General features: G+C 34.8%; 2 protein-coding genes across 4 annotated transcripts; both read left to right on the top strand.

The window, feature by feature from the left end:
* The first annotated feature begins 3,337 nt into the window (after nucleotides 1-3,337).
* On the top strand, nucleotides 3,338-8,115 carry LOC139895952 (uncharacterized). Its single transcript, XM_071878510.1, has 8 exons — nucleotides 3,338-4,940; nucleotides 5,301-5,419; nucleotides 5,589-5,631; nucleotides 5,715-6,187; nucleotides 6,848-7,142; nucleotides 7,310-7,475; nucleotides 7,568-7,670; nucleotides 7,782-8,115. The coding sequence occupies exons 1-8, from the start codon at nucleotides 3,801-3,803 to the stop codon at nucleotides 7,897-7,899; spliced, it is 2,457 nt and encodes an 818-aa protein (XP_071734611.1). The 5' UTR covers nucleotides 3,338-3,800; the 3' UTR covers nucleotides 7,900-8,115.
* Nucleotides 8,116-8,667: 552 nt separating this feature from the next.
* LOC139895951 (F-box/FBD/LRR-repeat protein At1g13570-like) lies at nucleotides 8,668-11,644 on the top strand. 3 transcript variants are annotated; one of them, XM_071878509.1, is made up of 6 exons: nucleotides 8,668-8,925; nucleotides 9,545-9,851; nucleotides 9,938-10,227; nucleotides 10,772-10,888; nucleotides 10,978-11,136; nucleotides 11,230-11,644. In XM_071878509.1, the coding sequence occupies exons 3-6, from the start codon at nucleotides 10,060-10,062 to the stop codon at nucleotides 11,557-11,559; spliced, it is 774 nt and encodes a 257-aa protein (XP_071734610.1). In that variant the 5' UTR covers nucleotides 8,668-8,925; nucleotides 9,545-9,851; nucleotides 9,938-10,059; the 3' UTR covers nucleotides 11,560-11,644. The 3 variants fall into 3 exon arrangements, with proteins under 3 accessions (XP_071734610.1, XP_071734609.1, XP_071734608.1); XM_071878508.1 differs by having other exon boundaries at nucleotides 9,545-10,227; nucleotides 10,781-10,888; XM_071878507.1 differs by having other exon boundaries at nucleotides 9,545-10,227.
* Nucleotides 11,645-16,002: the final 4,358 nt, after the last annotated feature.

Raw genomic sequence — 16,002 nt, 5'->3', positions numbered from 1 at the left:
ACTGTTAGATGATAGGATTAGACCCAAGCCCACATATTGTTTGAGGACTAATAAACATAAATTAGATAAAAAGGATCTCTTCGGATCACTGGGCGATAACCGGAGGATAACAAACTTGAAGAGGAAGCGGTAGGTCAGACGGTTAGAGAAACCTAGCTCTGATACCATGTAGAAGAATATGAACTCGTGAATATTATTGTATTATTGATGCGGTATTTATAGCGATACAAGGTAACCCTAGGAAACCCTAACAGACCCAAGCCCACATATTGAACTTGGGCCTAATCCTATCATCTAACAAATACACGATTCAAGAATCAATCCGGATAGTCAAATCATACTCTGTTTCTAACAAATATGATATGATTAAGGATAATGATAGGTTGATTATGTATTTTTTAAAAACTCCGAATTGTTATAACTAATTTGAAAGTAAAGTTATTTGTCAGCAAGTGTCTCTACTTCAAAACCGAGTTTTAACTTTATGCTTGTTACAAATGAAAGGAAGTACCCAAATGTACAAATTATTAAGAGTATTCTGATGTAAAATGACATTTTAAAACTAAAACCTCGCTAAAATGCTAATAGGAATATACATAAAAGATATGTTCTACTAATTTGTATACATATCTAAAGATCCCCGCATTTTAGTAGTCATCTACAATTTCTAGAAAATGTTTTCGTTTCTATACCAATGTTGTTTTCTTTTTTATACGAATATCGCATGCTCCCTAGTGTATTTTCTTCTATTTGAGTAATATTAATCTTTTTTCTTTTCACAAAAAAAAAAAAAAAAAGAAAAAAAAAGAAAAAAAGAAAAAACAAATGTGTAAGTTAAGTAGATAGGGTAAGTAGTTAACTTGTTAATTATTAGTCTTTTATAATTCCTTTTAAGTTTGATCTGGAACTTCGACTTGTATTGTGAAAACAATATATGTAAATAATACAGGGAGTAAGGGAATATAGAAAGAAACATAAAATTAATATTAGTCTGGTAGAACGTTAACTAATTTTCTTTAATCTGTAATTTAATCCATTAATTGATAGTTAATTTTTATTAAATAGTGTTCAAATCCGATGAAAAGCTGATTACACTGTAAACAACCGCCAAGACAATTCTTCTTCACTTGAAAGATTCCTCAAACTTGATCATTAAGATCAAGTTCGTTCTTACTGAAAGAACTAATACAATTCTAACAAATCTTTATTTAAATAGACCGCAAAGTAAATCACGTAGAATTTATATAAGTTTAAAGTTTATGAACAAAATATAACTATAACTAGTTATGTATCTGACGGATCTCTTGTTAGAATCACACAAATAATGTAAGTAAATATTTTAGTGATTGCTTGAATAATGGAGTATAAAAGAATTTAAGTGCAAGGGGTGAATAAAAAATAAGTCAATTAAGGGGATTAAAAATTCTTTAGAAAATTGGCAGTTTGTCTGCGGCTTGACCACAACGTTGAGCACAAAGCCATCTGCAATAAAAGAATATAGCCGTTTGTAAGCACATTTACTAAAAAAATTTGGAGTGTGTACTCGATTCTGTTAGACTATATATTAGTTAGCTCATTTATTGTTATTATTGGACTCAGCCCTTTTATGATCTAGGGCATTTGTATTGTGACTATATAACAGGCTGGTGTAATATGCAAATCAATGAAATAAGTTCTATTACATCAATATATTGATGTAATGGAACTTATTTCATTGATTTGCATATTACACCAGAGAGCCTGTTATATTGCCACAATACAAATGCCCTAGATCATAAAAGGGCTGAGTCCAATAATAACAATAAATGGGCTAACTAATATATAGTCTAAGAGATTCAAAATTGCAAAAACTTGTTGAAAGTATGGACACTTTTGACCTGCAACTTGTGTTTGAAATTGCATTAGGTAGTGTCGTTAAGGTTGACATAGTATGACTTAAGTAGGTAATCATCTTACCTTGGATTAATTATAGCCCGATAGATGGTTAAGTTAAAATTTTTGTATTTAACTTTGCACAATATGTCAATTAAGATAAGATAAAACGTCAATTAACTTTATGTTATAGATATTTCTATCCAAGTGATATGCATCTTATCATAATTTAAAATCATAAACCATAACATAACAAGTTACGTGCATAAATCTACTTAAGATTTAAATATAATAAAGCACAACTTTTATTCAAATATATTTGAGTACAATACACACTCAATATCTTAATCCTAGCGAGATTCAGTAACCAACCTAATAAATGTGTATGTATAAATTTTATTTGTCTTCACAATACTTAACACTTATCATTTAATACTTTAATTTGAATTTGAATATGACACTTAATCTCACGTGACTAAGGGTGCATATGATAATATTTAATGATTAAGTGTCGAATTATTCATAATATAGTTAATTTCGAATGACATTTATTTGTTTGATAAACACTTGAATGAACAATGTAAATGGTGTAAATTTTCCTTATTAAATTTTTGCATGAATAAAAAAACATGATCGTTGTTTAATGACTATTCTTTATATAATATATAAATATATAATATATAAAGATTATTAAATAAAATTTTAGTGCTTAATATTTAATAGGAAGTGTTTCACTCGGGGTAGAGAAATGACTTCTCTGTATTCTAAGATAGATGAAGGATTGTCTACGTCTCACCTCCCTCATCCCTACACATGTGAGATTCAGTTCTGTTGTTGTTATTGTTGTTGTTGTTGTTGTTGTTGTTGTAATGATTCATAGAGTATTTCAGTTCTGAATGTACATGATATATGTTGAAGCATTCAACGATGAATTATTAATCAAGAGATAATCAAAATTCAGGTATAAAACTTAATATGCTTATCTGAAAGCGGTTACTAAAGTTAATTATCACTAATACATAACAAGAGGATAAGAGATTTTGTATGTGTCATCTTCATTATTTGTTAATCATCCAAATTTTCATAATATCTTTAACAATAATCTGACAGAAATGCATATTTAAAAGCTAACGTTCGATATTTTCAAACACAAAAATAATTGGTAAACAATTTTTTGAGATATTTCAAATCCTACGTCACAAAGTAAAAATAAATATAAAATAGACGCGAAAAAATAGGCGTTAAGAAAGGGTGAAAAATTAACACATTTTAAGGAGAGCCCATGCCCCTTTAAAGCTTCGTCCCATTAGATATTACCTCCTCCTAGAATTGAAATTATTTTTACCAATTTCAACCCTCCCTCCATATTTTTTTACCTATAATAATCTATATATCTATATCTATATATTATCTTTTCAGCAAACGTTTGCTTTTCGATTGCAATTTCTGTATGTGTTAATTAATTCGTCACAACTTCATCTTCATCGATTTCAATCGAGTTTCTATTTCTTTTGCTTAGGGTTTTAAATTATTATATCCACTGTATTGAAACACGATATATATTGGTTCACAGGTACGTTTATATATACGATTTTGATATTTTGATATTGAATTAGTTGGTGAATTGCTAGGTTGATTGGTTGATTGTGATGGATCTTGTTTCGATTTGTTTTTCATTGAAGATGAATTGTATCACTGATGATACAAAGTTCGTTTTTGATCGTGTGTTTGATCAGGTGATATTGAATTTAACGTCCGGAGGTTTACATCGTAAATTGAATATGTCTTTTGTATCTATTTAGGGTTAGGTTTTTGTTAAATTAAGTTCAGTTTTGCTTGTTAAGGCAATGGTCAGTTATCGGTTGGGATATGTTTGGTAAGTTGGTTGATAGTGTTGGATTTTGGGAGGTAGGATTAGTGCAAGGAAGATGACCGATATTCAACAGCAAATGTTACAGAAGCCTGAGAGTAATACTAATAATGATGCCTGTTCCGATTTTGAGAGGGGCTTTGATGAATTAATGAGGGGGCAATTGGATGATTGTATGTCATTTGCATCATGTAGCTCTCCACGTAACACGGAGGAGGATGACGAGACTGAGGGTGGTGATCAGCTTATGAGAAGAAGACGTAGGTCGGATCTCGAGGGGGATGATTTGGCTGAGTCGTCTATTGCTAGAAGACGACACTCTCGGATTTTGAGTAGGTGGGCTGCTAGGCAAGCACAAGAGATGATTACTACGATAGAGAGAAGGAATCGTGAGTCTGAATTAATGGCACTTGCAGGTTTGCATACTGTTTCTATGTTAGATTCCTCGTTTTTGAGGGAGTCTCAGTCTCCTCCTACTTCTAGAAGGCCGGGGAATGTTGAAAGACCGAGCACTCGTGCATCATCTATTTTGCAGATGTGGAGAGAGTTGGAAGATGAACATGTTTTGAATCGTGCTCGTGAAAGGGTGAGAGTGAGACTCAGACATCAAAGAAGTATGGATTCTAATACAAATGTTTCAAGAACTACAGAAGGTAGAGGGAGTGAACATCAAAGTAGTTTGGGGGATGTTACAAGTAGTGAAAATGATTATGCAACTTGGTCTCATGAACAGCAGAATGTGGGTCAAGATAATAACGGTTCGACCCGTGAGCGAACTCCTGATATTGGTGAGGTTGAGAGAGAAAGGGTTAGGCATATTGTTCAGGGTTGGAGGGAAACTGGTGTGACCAATAGTTCACCTGGTGTTACTCAGAGGAGTAATAGTCCAGAGTGGCTTGGGGAAACAGAGCGTGAGAGAGTGAGGATTGTTAGGGAGTGGGTGCAAATGACAAGTCAGCAGAGGGGGACACGTGGCAGTCGTAGGGAAGAACATGGTGGCGGTGTTCATGAACAAAGTTGTGATAGAAATGGTGATGAAGGGCAGCCGGAGCATATTAGAAGGGATATGTTGAGGTTGCGTGGTAGACAAGCGTTACTTGACTTACTAATGAGGGTTGAGAGGGAAAGACAGAGGGAACTTCAGGGTTTGACTGAGTATCGTGCAGTTTCTGATTTTGCACATCGCAATCGCATTCAGGTCAGTTGCTCAGTCCTGCTCTTTATTCATATTCCCGCCAATTTTGGTAGCCTTTACACGTTACCAAATAGCCTGTATATGTAACCATGTATGTATATGATCATATAGTTTTATTTTTCATCCTTCGGTTAGTAATGATAATGATAAGGTTCAAATATAGACCTAAAGGTATTGCTGGTTGAAAAAAGTTTAAGCTTTGCCAATTTATTTGTTTACTAGTTGGTAAGGTAGAGGGTAGCCTTAACAATACGACTTATATTATCCGATTCACTTATGAGTATGATATAGTGATAAACATGCTTTTATGACCTTAGTTTTGGGGCTATACGTGATTTTTGAAATTTATCTTTATTTTCTCAGTCATTACTGAGAGGCAGATTTTTACGAAATGAAAGGCCCGTGGAAGAAGAGAGGCCGTCTTCAGTTGCAGCAAGTGAATTGGTGCAATTGAGACAACGCCACTCTGTATCTGGCTTGAGGTAAGCTTTTTATATCATTTTATAAATTGAATTGTTCATGCTTAATTCCATTATACAAGGATCTAGTTAACATGGTTAACTTTTATGTCTTAAATCCGTTCGATCTGAGATGTAAATATTTTGCGTCTCTTTTTCATTGTCATTGATGACATGGCTTCCTTTTGACCAGGGAAGAGTTCCGGACCAGATCAGAAAGCAATGTTCATGGTCAAGTAAGCAGCCATAATTAATTACTTTTCTTAAAAGCAACATCACCTCTTTTATAACTGAGGAGACTTACACAAACACTTTGCAGGAGATCGATAATGAAAACCATGATCAGTCACAGTTGTGGGCCCAGGAATCCACCGATCATCAGGTCACCGATCGCACTGGAAACTTCGAAATTGATACAGCTGTTCAAAGCACTAATGAACAAGAAGACCAGGTTGTTGAAGATGATGAGAGAGGAGAGTGGCAGCAAGAAGGTTATAATCAGTTCAACGAATGGAGAGATGATGAGACTCCAGATGATGTTAATTGGCAGGAAACTTCTGGAAACAACTGGCCCCAGGAAACTTCAAGTAATGATGTAGAAGGTGCACATATGCATGGAACCGATGAGGTTTGGCATGAAGATGGCTCACGGGAAGCTGCTGAAAATTGGTCAGAAGGGCCTTCTGATCCACCAAGAATGCTGCATAATGTTCCACTGAGGAGAGTCAATAGATTTCACCCTCCAGAAGATGATAATGTGTACAGTATGGAACTCAGGGAACTTTTGAGCAGGTAATAGACTTCTCCCAAGCTGTAGAGGTGACAATATGGGCGGGTTGGACAACAGAACATAATGAGATTGGGTCAAAATAGAATATTTTGTTATGGGTCAACATGGGTTGGTATATATAGACTGAAAAACGCTTGTGCAATTTTTATATACAATAACAAGATGATACCTTCATCAATACAACAACAACAACAACAAAACCCAATACCACATAAGTGGTGTATGGGGGAGGTGAGATGTAGACAATCTTTCCCCTATTCGAGAATAAAGTCAAGTCATTTCTCCACCTAGAGTGAAAACACTCTCAAAAGTAGAGAAAATCATCCCTCTCTCTATTCGACGGATAGAGAGATTGCTTCCGAGTGGACCTCCGGCCAATAAGTAGGAAAAAGCTATTTAAAAAATAAAATAAAATAAAAAATAAAATAAAATTGAGACGCCATGAAAATGGTAAAATCAAATTTCCATGGGTTCTAAATCCTGCCTGAAATTTAATTTAGGCTCTAAGAGTCAGTCAAGTCGCCAATAAATCGACGCTTGCTGTTGACTCAATAACTAGAGCCCATTACCTTCATCAATACTTTTATTTATTTATCTTGTAACTGTTTAATGATCTAGTGTACGTTAAATTTGGATTGACTGGTATTCTCTTTTTTCTGTAGGAGAAGTGTTTCTAATTTACTACGTAGTGGTTTCCGTGAAAGTTTGGATCAGTTGATCCAATCATATGTAAGTAGACAAGGTCGTACTCCCATTGATTGGGATCTTCATCGAAACATACCGAACCCTGGTTCACAAGAGGGTGCCCAGGACCAACATCAGAATCAGCATGATGCCGCCATTGGTAGACCTTCATTAGTTCTACCATCTCCTCCTCCTGTACCCCCACCACAACCAATTTGGCATCATTTGCCTTATTCTAGTTGGTCCCGTCACACCATGCATCGCTCTGAACTTGTAAGTTAATATGTGGATTTTTGGATTTGTGTTTTCCGATGTTAGTTCTATTGCAAGAAACTTCTATTTCCTTCTAAATAATTAGATTTTGTAAATTTTTTGTATATTTTTTTTTTAAAGCTGAACATATGATTATTCTGCTTATTAATATACAATAATTCAAACAGGAGTGGGAAGTGATAAATGATTTGAGGGCAGATATGGCAAGACTACAACAAGGTATGAGCCACATGCAGAGAATGCTTGAGGCTTGCATGGACATGCAACTTGAACTACAAAGGTCTGTCAGACAGGAAGTTTCTGCTGCGTTGAATCGATCAGGGGATGGACAAGGTACGTACATGCCAACATACAAGTTGTAATTACTATATTGCCCTCGCGGTTCTGTAGGAAAAAGAACACTAACAAATAAGTTCCCTTTGCAGTTATTGCTGCAGAAACTTCAGAAGATGGATCAAAATGGGGTCAAGTGAGGAAAGGAACCTGTTGTGTTTGTTGTGATACCCAGATTGATTCTTTGTTGTACAGGTATTCCCTCAAGTATTTTTTATTTATTTATTTATTATTTTTTTTTTTAATGATATGAACAATGAGAATATTTTTTTTGAATCTTAATTTATTTACATGTATGCGATACAGATGTGGGCATATGTGTACTTGTGCAAAATGTGCTAATGAGTTGATTCGTGGAGGAGGGAAGTGTCCACTGTGTCGGGCACCAATTGTTGAAGTCATCCGAGCTTACTCCATACTGTAAACAAAATGATTACACAAACTAACAGAGGAAGAACACTAAACTGATCTGCTCGGGTTTCATGTTCTTCGTATTCTCACCTGTAGAGTTATTCCTCATTTTTGCCTCATTGTTTTTTCTGATTATATGTTGAATGATTGATTACGCATTGTATAATAGGAATAACAATGGGCCCATTTCCACTCTTTCATTGTTGCATAATAATAATATATAAATTCTACAGGAAAATGTCTTTTAATCGTGCATTTTAAACCGAAGTAGAGGTGTGTACATGAGAGTGAAAATACTCGCTCTCCAAAAAGAGCGGTTTCTTTTCTTTGCATCTTTATGTTATTTGTTTCTCTCTTACTACGTCATAGCTATTCACCTAAAACCGGTTTCGTTTTATTTGAGACATATCTTTGTATTTAAAGGTGACAACATTTAAATCGATCCTACTGCTAAAAAGATACTTTCGTTTTCTTTTGATAGCGATGCGATAAACTGATTCATTGTCATCTATAAATACATGTGATAGTGATGTATATACTCTTTTTAGAAGATGATGAGGTAATTATATGCTTATCATAACAAAATCGTCCAATTCACGATATATTTTTTTCTTTTAAATTATGAAACTTTATAACAAAAACAAGGGAATACATCGTCAAAAAGGTCAAAAAGATGGAAGACCCAAAATACAAGCGAGCAAACAAAAACATCGTAGCTCAATTGAATTGAACAAACCATTAAAAGCGAGCTCAAAACGCATAGGTTTCCTCGACTTTTTTGATGAGAATAGCTTCGACCTTCACACCCTCAACAAATTGGATATTTTAGCCCAACGATTTTTTTTCGCAAACCAATTAACATTCAAAAGGATTTTACATCCCACACAAAAAAACCTAAAAATTCAAATCCGATTCCACTCAAAGTGACAAAACCACAGTACCGTTCCTTGACTTCCTTCCGTCGCAACGTTACGCTTTACCGTAGTTCCTTTCATCTTCAACTTTAGGTTTATCTCCACAAGATTTTGAGAATCTCCAGGTAATTTGTTCGGTTCTTAACCCTAATCGCAACTCTAGAGCCATTTATTCTCTAGGCACGTAACATGCCGACTCCATTTTTATTCACACTGTGAATGAAAATGGACAGGACTGAAATCTGATAGAAGTAGAAACCTTTTAGCTTTTCCAAACAATTTCTCTATTTAGGGTTGTTTCATTGTTGTTTTTATTTTGCTTGTTCTATAATAATATTTGTCTATTTAGGGTTGTTCGTTTTAATTGTATGTATACATTTGCATATTTTAGGGTTTTACTACTGTTTTCATAATGGTCTACTATAATCGGTATATCCTTCTTTTTTTCCGTCAATTGGTATCTATTTTCGTAATTGTTTTACTATCTAGGGTTATGGGTTGGTCTGTAAAACTATTTCAATGTGATTGTGGGTTAGTTAAGTTCTCAAACAATAAATGGACAAGGGATATAAATCTTAAACGGATATTAGACTTTTAGTTGCATGTCTTATTTCTTACCTTCCTGTAGTCAGCTTTCTTTGAATTGGGTATTGTTGTTGTCGATTGTCAACATGTTAAAAATAAAGTTTTTATTTTTGGAGATTTGTCTATGAAACTCAGTTTATCTTGGATTGTTTAACGCAGCATTTTCTTATATTCTTCCCTCAACAATGAATGGTGGTGATATGTCTTTGGGTCGAATAAGCACCCTTTTTCCACTCATAATAGACCACATCCTATGTCTTTTACCAATCAAAGATGCAGTCAGGACAAGTATCCTCTCGAGGGAATGGAGATACACATGGACAAGAATTCCTGTACTACGTTTCAACAAAAATGAGTTTGAAGGATCAGAAACCTACCTAGCAACTCATCTAGAAAATCTAACAACTCAGCTTGCACATCTGGAACAAACCATTGACTTACCACGTTTAGCAAAAGAAATGATCAGGTCTTATATGTTTTTTGATGCTATAAAGCAAACTTTGTTATTGCATCAGGGACCACTACTCGAGTTCTCGCTTACTACAAATGCAGGCAAGTTGTGTGTTGATCTTGACCAAATATTAAGCAATTTGTCAAGGAGAAATACGGTCAAATCATTTTTCCTTCTCTTGGATCGGGACAGTGAATATAGGTTACCGTCATCTATATTCTCCATGTATCAGTTAACGTACCTATGTCTCCGTAACGGTTATATAAACCATCAACCAACATTTAAAGGATTTGGTAACCTGACAAGCTTAGAGTTGCAACATGTGAAGATATCTACTAAAACTCTTGTTCATCTTGTATCTAATTGTCCGATACTTAAGAGCTTATGGCTGGTAAGTAAATAAGTTCTGATTATGATATGCATTATAATTATAATTAAGTCTGGAAAACGGGTCGGGTTGGGTCAAGACCCAAATGGGTTTGGGTTAAAACGGGTCATGGGTTGAACGGTTCTCAAAATTAAAATGGGTTGAATGGGTCGGATCCAAATGGGTTGGGTCGGGTTGAGACCCGTTTTCTCTTTTAAAAAATATATAATTTTTTAAAAATTTTATTTTTTATTTTTTTTCCTATTTAAAAATAATAATATTAATTTTCATTTTCATTTTTTTGTTTTTGTTTTTATTAATTTTTTTATTTTTCTAATTTCCTAAGTTTTTCATTTTTTTTATTTTTATTAATATTTTCAAATTAAAAAGGTTTGGAGATGGGTTTCAACGGGTCTAGATGGTTCTATTATATTAATGGACTAAAATGGGTCCATGTTGGACCCATTCCCTTTGTTTTCTCAAGACCCAATGGACCCAATTTTTGGTGTATGGGTCTTGATTGCTAGGTATTATTAATGAATTTATAGGTTTATCTGAATATTGTAAGATGTTACAGTATACAAGTGAAGATAATGTGCTCGGTGATGGCAAATTTCCAATCACTTGCCTGATTGAGCTCTTGCCTCTTATTGAATGCTTGATTATCGACCCTTGTATTTTACATGTAAGTTATATTCACATGATATGTATAGTTTATTTACTTGTAGTATAAAGACACTATCTAATTACTTTTTTTCTTTTTTGCATGTGAAGTATTTTTTCTTAGACTGGTTTCCACAAGAGCTTTCAATCTCCTTGGTCCACCTTAAAGATGTGCATATCAAGGGAATACGTTTGCTTGAATCCGATGGGTTACGTTTGCTATTCTTTTTAATCCAGTGCTCCCCAAATTTGGAGAAACTTTGTCTAGATGTAAGACACTTAAGTCTATCATCTTGTATCTTACGTTTTTTTGGGTTTATGCCAAAATATGCTGACAGATGAAATCTTATATATTTTTTGTAGGTGGATAATGCTGGTCTTGGTCTTGGTCTTGGTCTTGGTCTTGGTAGTGATCCAGAAGTTCTTGAACGTTATAATAGAAACCCGATTAGAATTGATAGGTATTCAAATATCTGGTTGAACAACCTGAATGAATTTGAAATTCGTGGGTTTTTCAACTTCAAGCTTCATTTGGAGATTGTGCAATTAATCTTGGTCAAATCCCCCGTGTTGAAGAAAGTAATCTTACGGCCTTTAGATATGGTTACCAAAAATGAATACTCAACTATCACAAAAATTCTGCTAAAATCCCCATGTATTTCGGCATCGGCAGATATATTTTTATTATCTTAAAAACACATTAGATTACTTGACTCTTGCTTGTAAGTGTGAGCTGCTACTCGACTCAAATATAACTATGTTGATTTTATATTTTTAATCAGTTTGATGTTATGTTTATAATCATGTTTCATAATTTATTGTTTCTGTATGGTAATGGTAATGTTTCTGAATCTAGCTGGGCCATAAGTCAACTGCACAATGTGTCATTTTCCATTTGGGTCAAAACTGCACAGATTTGTGTCAAAAGACGTGTGCCTTGTTACTGCTCTTCTTGTTTTACACTTGAATATATCCTACTGTTTTTCTCTATTTGTCAAAATTGCACAGGTAGTAATTGCTACTTAATTAACTACTGTATTGTGGGTCATAACTGCACAATGTGTCGTTTGCTATTTGGGTCAAAACTGCACAGGTTTGGGTCAAAAGATCTGTGCCTTGATACTGCACTTCTTGTTTACACTTGAATATTTCCTACTGTATAGATTTGGGTCAACACTGTTTGTCGAAAACTGCACCAGATTACCAATTCCTATTTGGGTCAAACTTCACCATTATTACCAAATTTTATTTGTCAAAACTGCACCAATTCAACAATTCCTATTTGTCAAAACTGCACCAGATTACCAATTCCTATTTGGGTCAAAACTGTTTTGTTAATATTTGGGTCAAAACTGTTGGTCAAAAACTGTACCAGATTCTGCACTTGTTAAAAACTGCACCATCACTTGCTATGTACCATTTAATAAACCAGATTACCACTTATAAGTTGAACTTGTTAAAATGCCATATGTTCAAACTAAAGCTAATTTAAAATTGGATTTATAAACTGCACTTCATATTCTTTTGTATTAATATTCAAAATACCATTACAAACATGAACTCCAAATTTGCAGCAAGTACAAAAATACAAACGTTTTCTACACTTTCAATTCTACAATAAAAAAAATACGACAAACATAATCACATTGTGTAGTTCACTGGTTCTATAGTTTATTGTTATGTTCAAAATTATTATATGGCTCAATGCAAAGCATAAAAAACATCTGGTTAGTCACTGCAAGGTACATTAGTGACTGCAAGGTACTCATAATATTTTGGATTATGAGTTTCCTCCTCTTAATGCAAAGTTGTATGACAGACAAAATATTAGTTAGAGAACTTTTTCTCTCTCCTTTGCGTGTGTTCACACTGCATCTGCTTCTAAATCTTTCTGGCGATATCCAGCAATCGTCACTGCTATTCTTACTGTTTAATCCGATAGTACAAGGCTCTCTCAATTGTGCTGGTGTAACATGGGGAAGAAAAAGAAACTTGTTTCCGTTACCGCTCCTAAGGTTTTAAGGAGCAGAACTGTAGGTGGGGAGGATGAGGCACATAATAGTGATGAATCTAATTCATCGGTTAACCAAGATTCGGAGTCAGAGCCGCTGGATCCCTTGACAGAGTTACCGATTTCTGTGGAAGAAGCAAACCCAAATGATCACGGTGGTGAAAAGGATACTCATAATATTTTGGATTATGAGTTTCCTCCTCTTAATGCAAAGTTGTATGACAAATCTAAGGAGGCTACATACACTAATACCGGGTCGTACTCCAACATGATGAACAAACGTAAAGTGCACGGTCTCAATAGTCCAGATATGGATGAAGGGCAGGGGAGGCTTGGTGAGACTAAAGATCCTGTTATGGATGATAAGGATTTGACTAAAACTGCATCGAATCAGTCTAGTAGAATGGATAAGGGGTAGGTTAGGAACAATAATAATGATGATGATAAGATCCATACTACTAGTGATTCCTTTAAAGATCTTCTTGATGGTGGCAGACCTAAGGATGCTGATGTGAAGACTCCTACTGTAGTTGACAAGGGATCCAACTTTTTCTTATTTAGGTGCTTTCAATGGTAACCAAAATAAGAAAACTGTGAATTTCAAGTTTATAGAACCTTCAGTTACTTTAGATGATGGTATTGATGTTGAGTTACCGTTAGCATCTGTTCTGGAAGTAAATGAAAGGTATAATAATACTCTTTATGGGTATTTTCTAGGTAAACGAGTAGCATATCCGGTTGTTAAAAACTATGTTACTAACGTATGGAAGAAGTTCGGTCTGGAGAAAATAATGATGAACACTAAGGGTTTCTTCTTCTTTAAGTTTAATTCGGAAAGTGGATTACACGGTGTGCTAGAATCAGGCCCATGGATTATTCGTTCAATCCCTATCATTCTCAATGCATGGTCTCCTGATGTTCCTTTAACAAAGGAGGATTTAACGCGTGTCCCGGTTTGGGTGAAAATTAATGATATTCCTCTTGTAGGATTTACGGAGACCGGGTTGAGTGTCATAGCATCTAATATTGGTTCTCCGGTAATGTTGGACTCGTACACGAGAACAATGTGTTTGGAGTCGTGGGGTAGGCCTAGTTTTGCTCGAGCATTGATTGAAGTATCGTCGGATAAGGAGTTTAAGGATAATATCAAATTGGCGATTCCGAGTGTTGATGGGAAGAGTAAAACCGTATGTTTTTTAAATGTTGAATATGAATGGAGACCACCGCGATGTAAGTGTTGTGCTATTTTTGGGCACATGGATTTCCAATGTCCAAAAATGGTGACTAGCGAGTGTAATCGGTCTAAAGATGATGAAGATGCGTTTGAAATAGTTGGCAAGAAAGTGGCTAAAGAGGTGACCAAGGGTAATAACAAACAGAAGGTTAGTTTTGGCGTAGGTAAGCCAAAGCAAAAATTGGTCTACAGACCAAAGAAAAATATTGATTCTAAAAATGGCTTGCCGAAGGTTGCTCCGGGTGACAAGAGAAATGCGGAAGTTGGGACAAACAAGGGTTCTCAAGTAAAGGTTCAAAACTCGTTCGGAGCTTTGAATAAAGATGCATATAACCTAGTTGATGAAGATAGCGATGTTGAATCTGATAAAGAGGAAACAGCCGAGTTTATTGCAGCAAAATCTGTAGAAAGGACTACGTTTGGCATGAAATCGGGCTGGTTGTAGTTTGTGTTATTGGTTACGTGGGTGGTTTAGTTGTTTTGGTTTTGCTAGTTATTTGTGTTTGTATGTGCTAGCTTGGTTTGTGGTTTTTTGTGAGGCCGCAAGGTGCGCTTGTGGTCATTGTCCTCTTATGTATTTATTTTTATAACTTTTTATTTGTTTTAGCTTAATATTTGTATTTTTCGTTCGTATTTAGTTCTAAGTCATAGTTTTTGCCGTAGTTATTTTTATTTCTAGATTTTTAGGCTTTGCCGTAAAATCCCTTAAGTGCTTTTTCTTTAGACTAAGATTTAGGTGCTTTAGAATTTTGCGACGCCGTTTTTATATTTTAGTACTTTTTAAGTTATTACCGTTTTGGATATAGTATTTCTTTTAAGCTTTAATACCTTTAGACGTAACTTTTAATTATTAGTTTTTAGACTTTTAAGTTTCGACGCGCTACGTTCTTTTTATTATTTTTTGACCTTTTATTTTTCGACGTTTTTCCGACGCACTCTTTTTCTTTCTTATTTCTCGCCGCTCTAGTTTTTAGGACATAGAATTTTCTATTTCTTCTCTAAAATTTCTTTAAATTTCAACGAAAAATTATTTTAAGTGGTTAAATTGATAGACATCTAAAATTTTCTGGTTCGTAGTAATAGTTGGATTTGTTAGTGGCGAGTTGTGGGCTTTCGATTTAAAGGGTTCTGGCTCCCTGCTACATCTTTTGGCTATTCGAAACGTGGACAAAAGCAGAAAAGTCTATTAATTTGATAACTTATATAATTTTTATCTTTTATAACTAATAGGATATTCAGTGAATGCACCGAGCAAAACGTTCATCACCTTTTATACGTTCACCACCTGTAACTCGATCAAGACATCTAGCCAATATTGTCGCCGTTGATTTTTCTTTAGAATCGTCATCTAGTCGACCAAGTACTCCAATTCAAATTTCTGATAATCCATTTTTTGAACCCGACCTCACAATTGAGAATCCAGAGAATATTCAGGGACAATTCAGAGATCCTGAACCATTAATCTTTCCTCCGGAACCACCAATCATTCAAACAGAGATTGTCGAGGAACAACCCATTAAATCAGAATCCTCTACTGATTCAGATTCAACAAATTCAATAATGGAGAATCTGGAACCTCTAAGTATGGAAGACCGAATGAGAGCTAAACGCACTGGCCAAGGTCACGCAATTACTCAACCTGATATTAATGTGCCAGATTATGTAATTAAAGGACAAATTCTACACATGGTGACTAATCAATGCCAATTTAGTGGTGCGCCGAAGGAAGATCCAAATGAACATCTTCGTACCTTTAATAGGATCTGTACTCTATTTAAAATCCGAGAAGTTGAGGATGAACAGATCTATCTCATGTTATTTCCCTGGACTTTAAAGGGAGAAGTCAAAGATTGGTTAGAATCATTACCTGAAGGGGCGATTGATACATGGG

The sequence above is a fragment of the Rutidosis leptorrhynchoides genome, chromosome 3 (genome assembly GCF_046630445.1).
Source record: "Rutidosis leptorrhynchoides isolate AG116_Rl617_1_P2 chromosome 3, CSIRO_AGI_Rlap_v1, whole genome shotgun sequence".
NCBI lineage: Eukaryota > Viridiplantae > Streptophyta > Magnoliopsida > Asterales > Asteraceae > Rutidosis > Rutidosis leptorrhynchoides.
The sequence above is the reverse complement of the archived record's forward strand: the minus strand, read 5'-3'. Positions and strand labels throughout refer to the sequence as shown.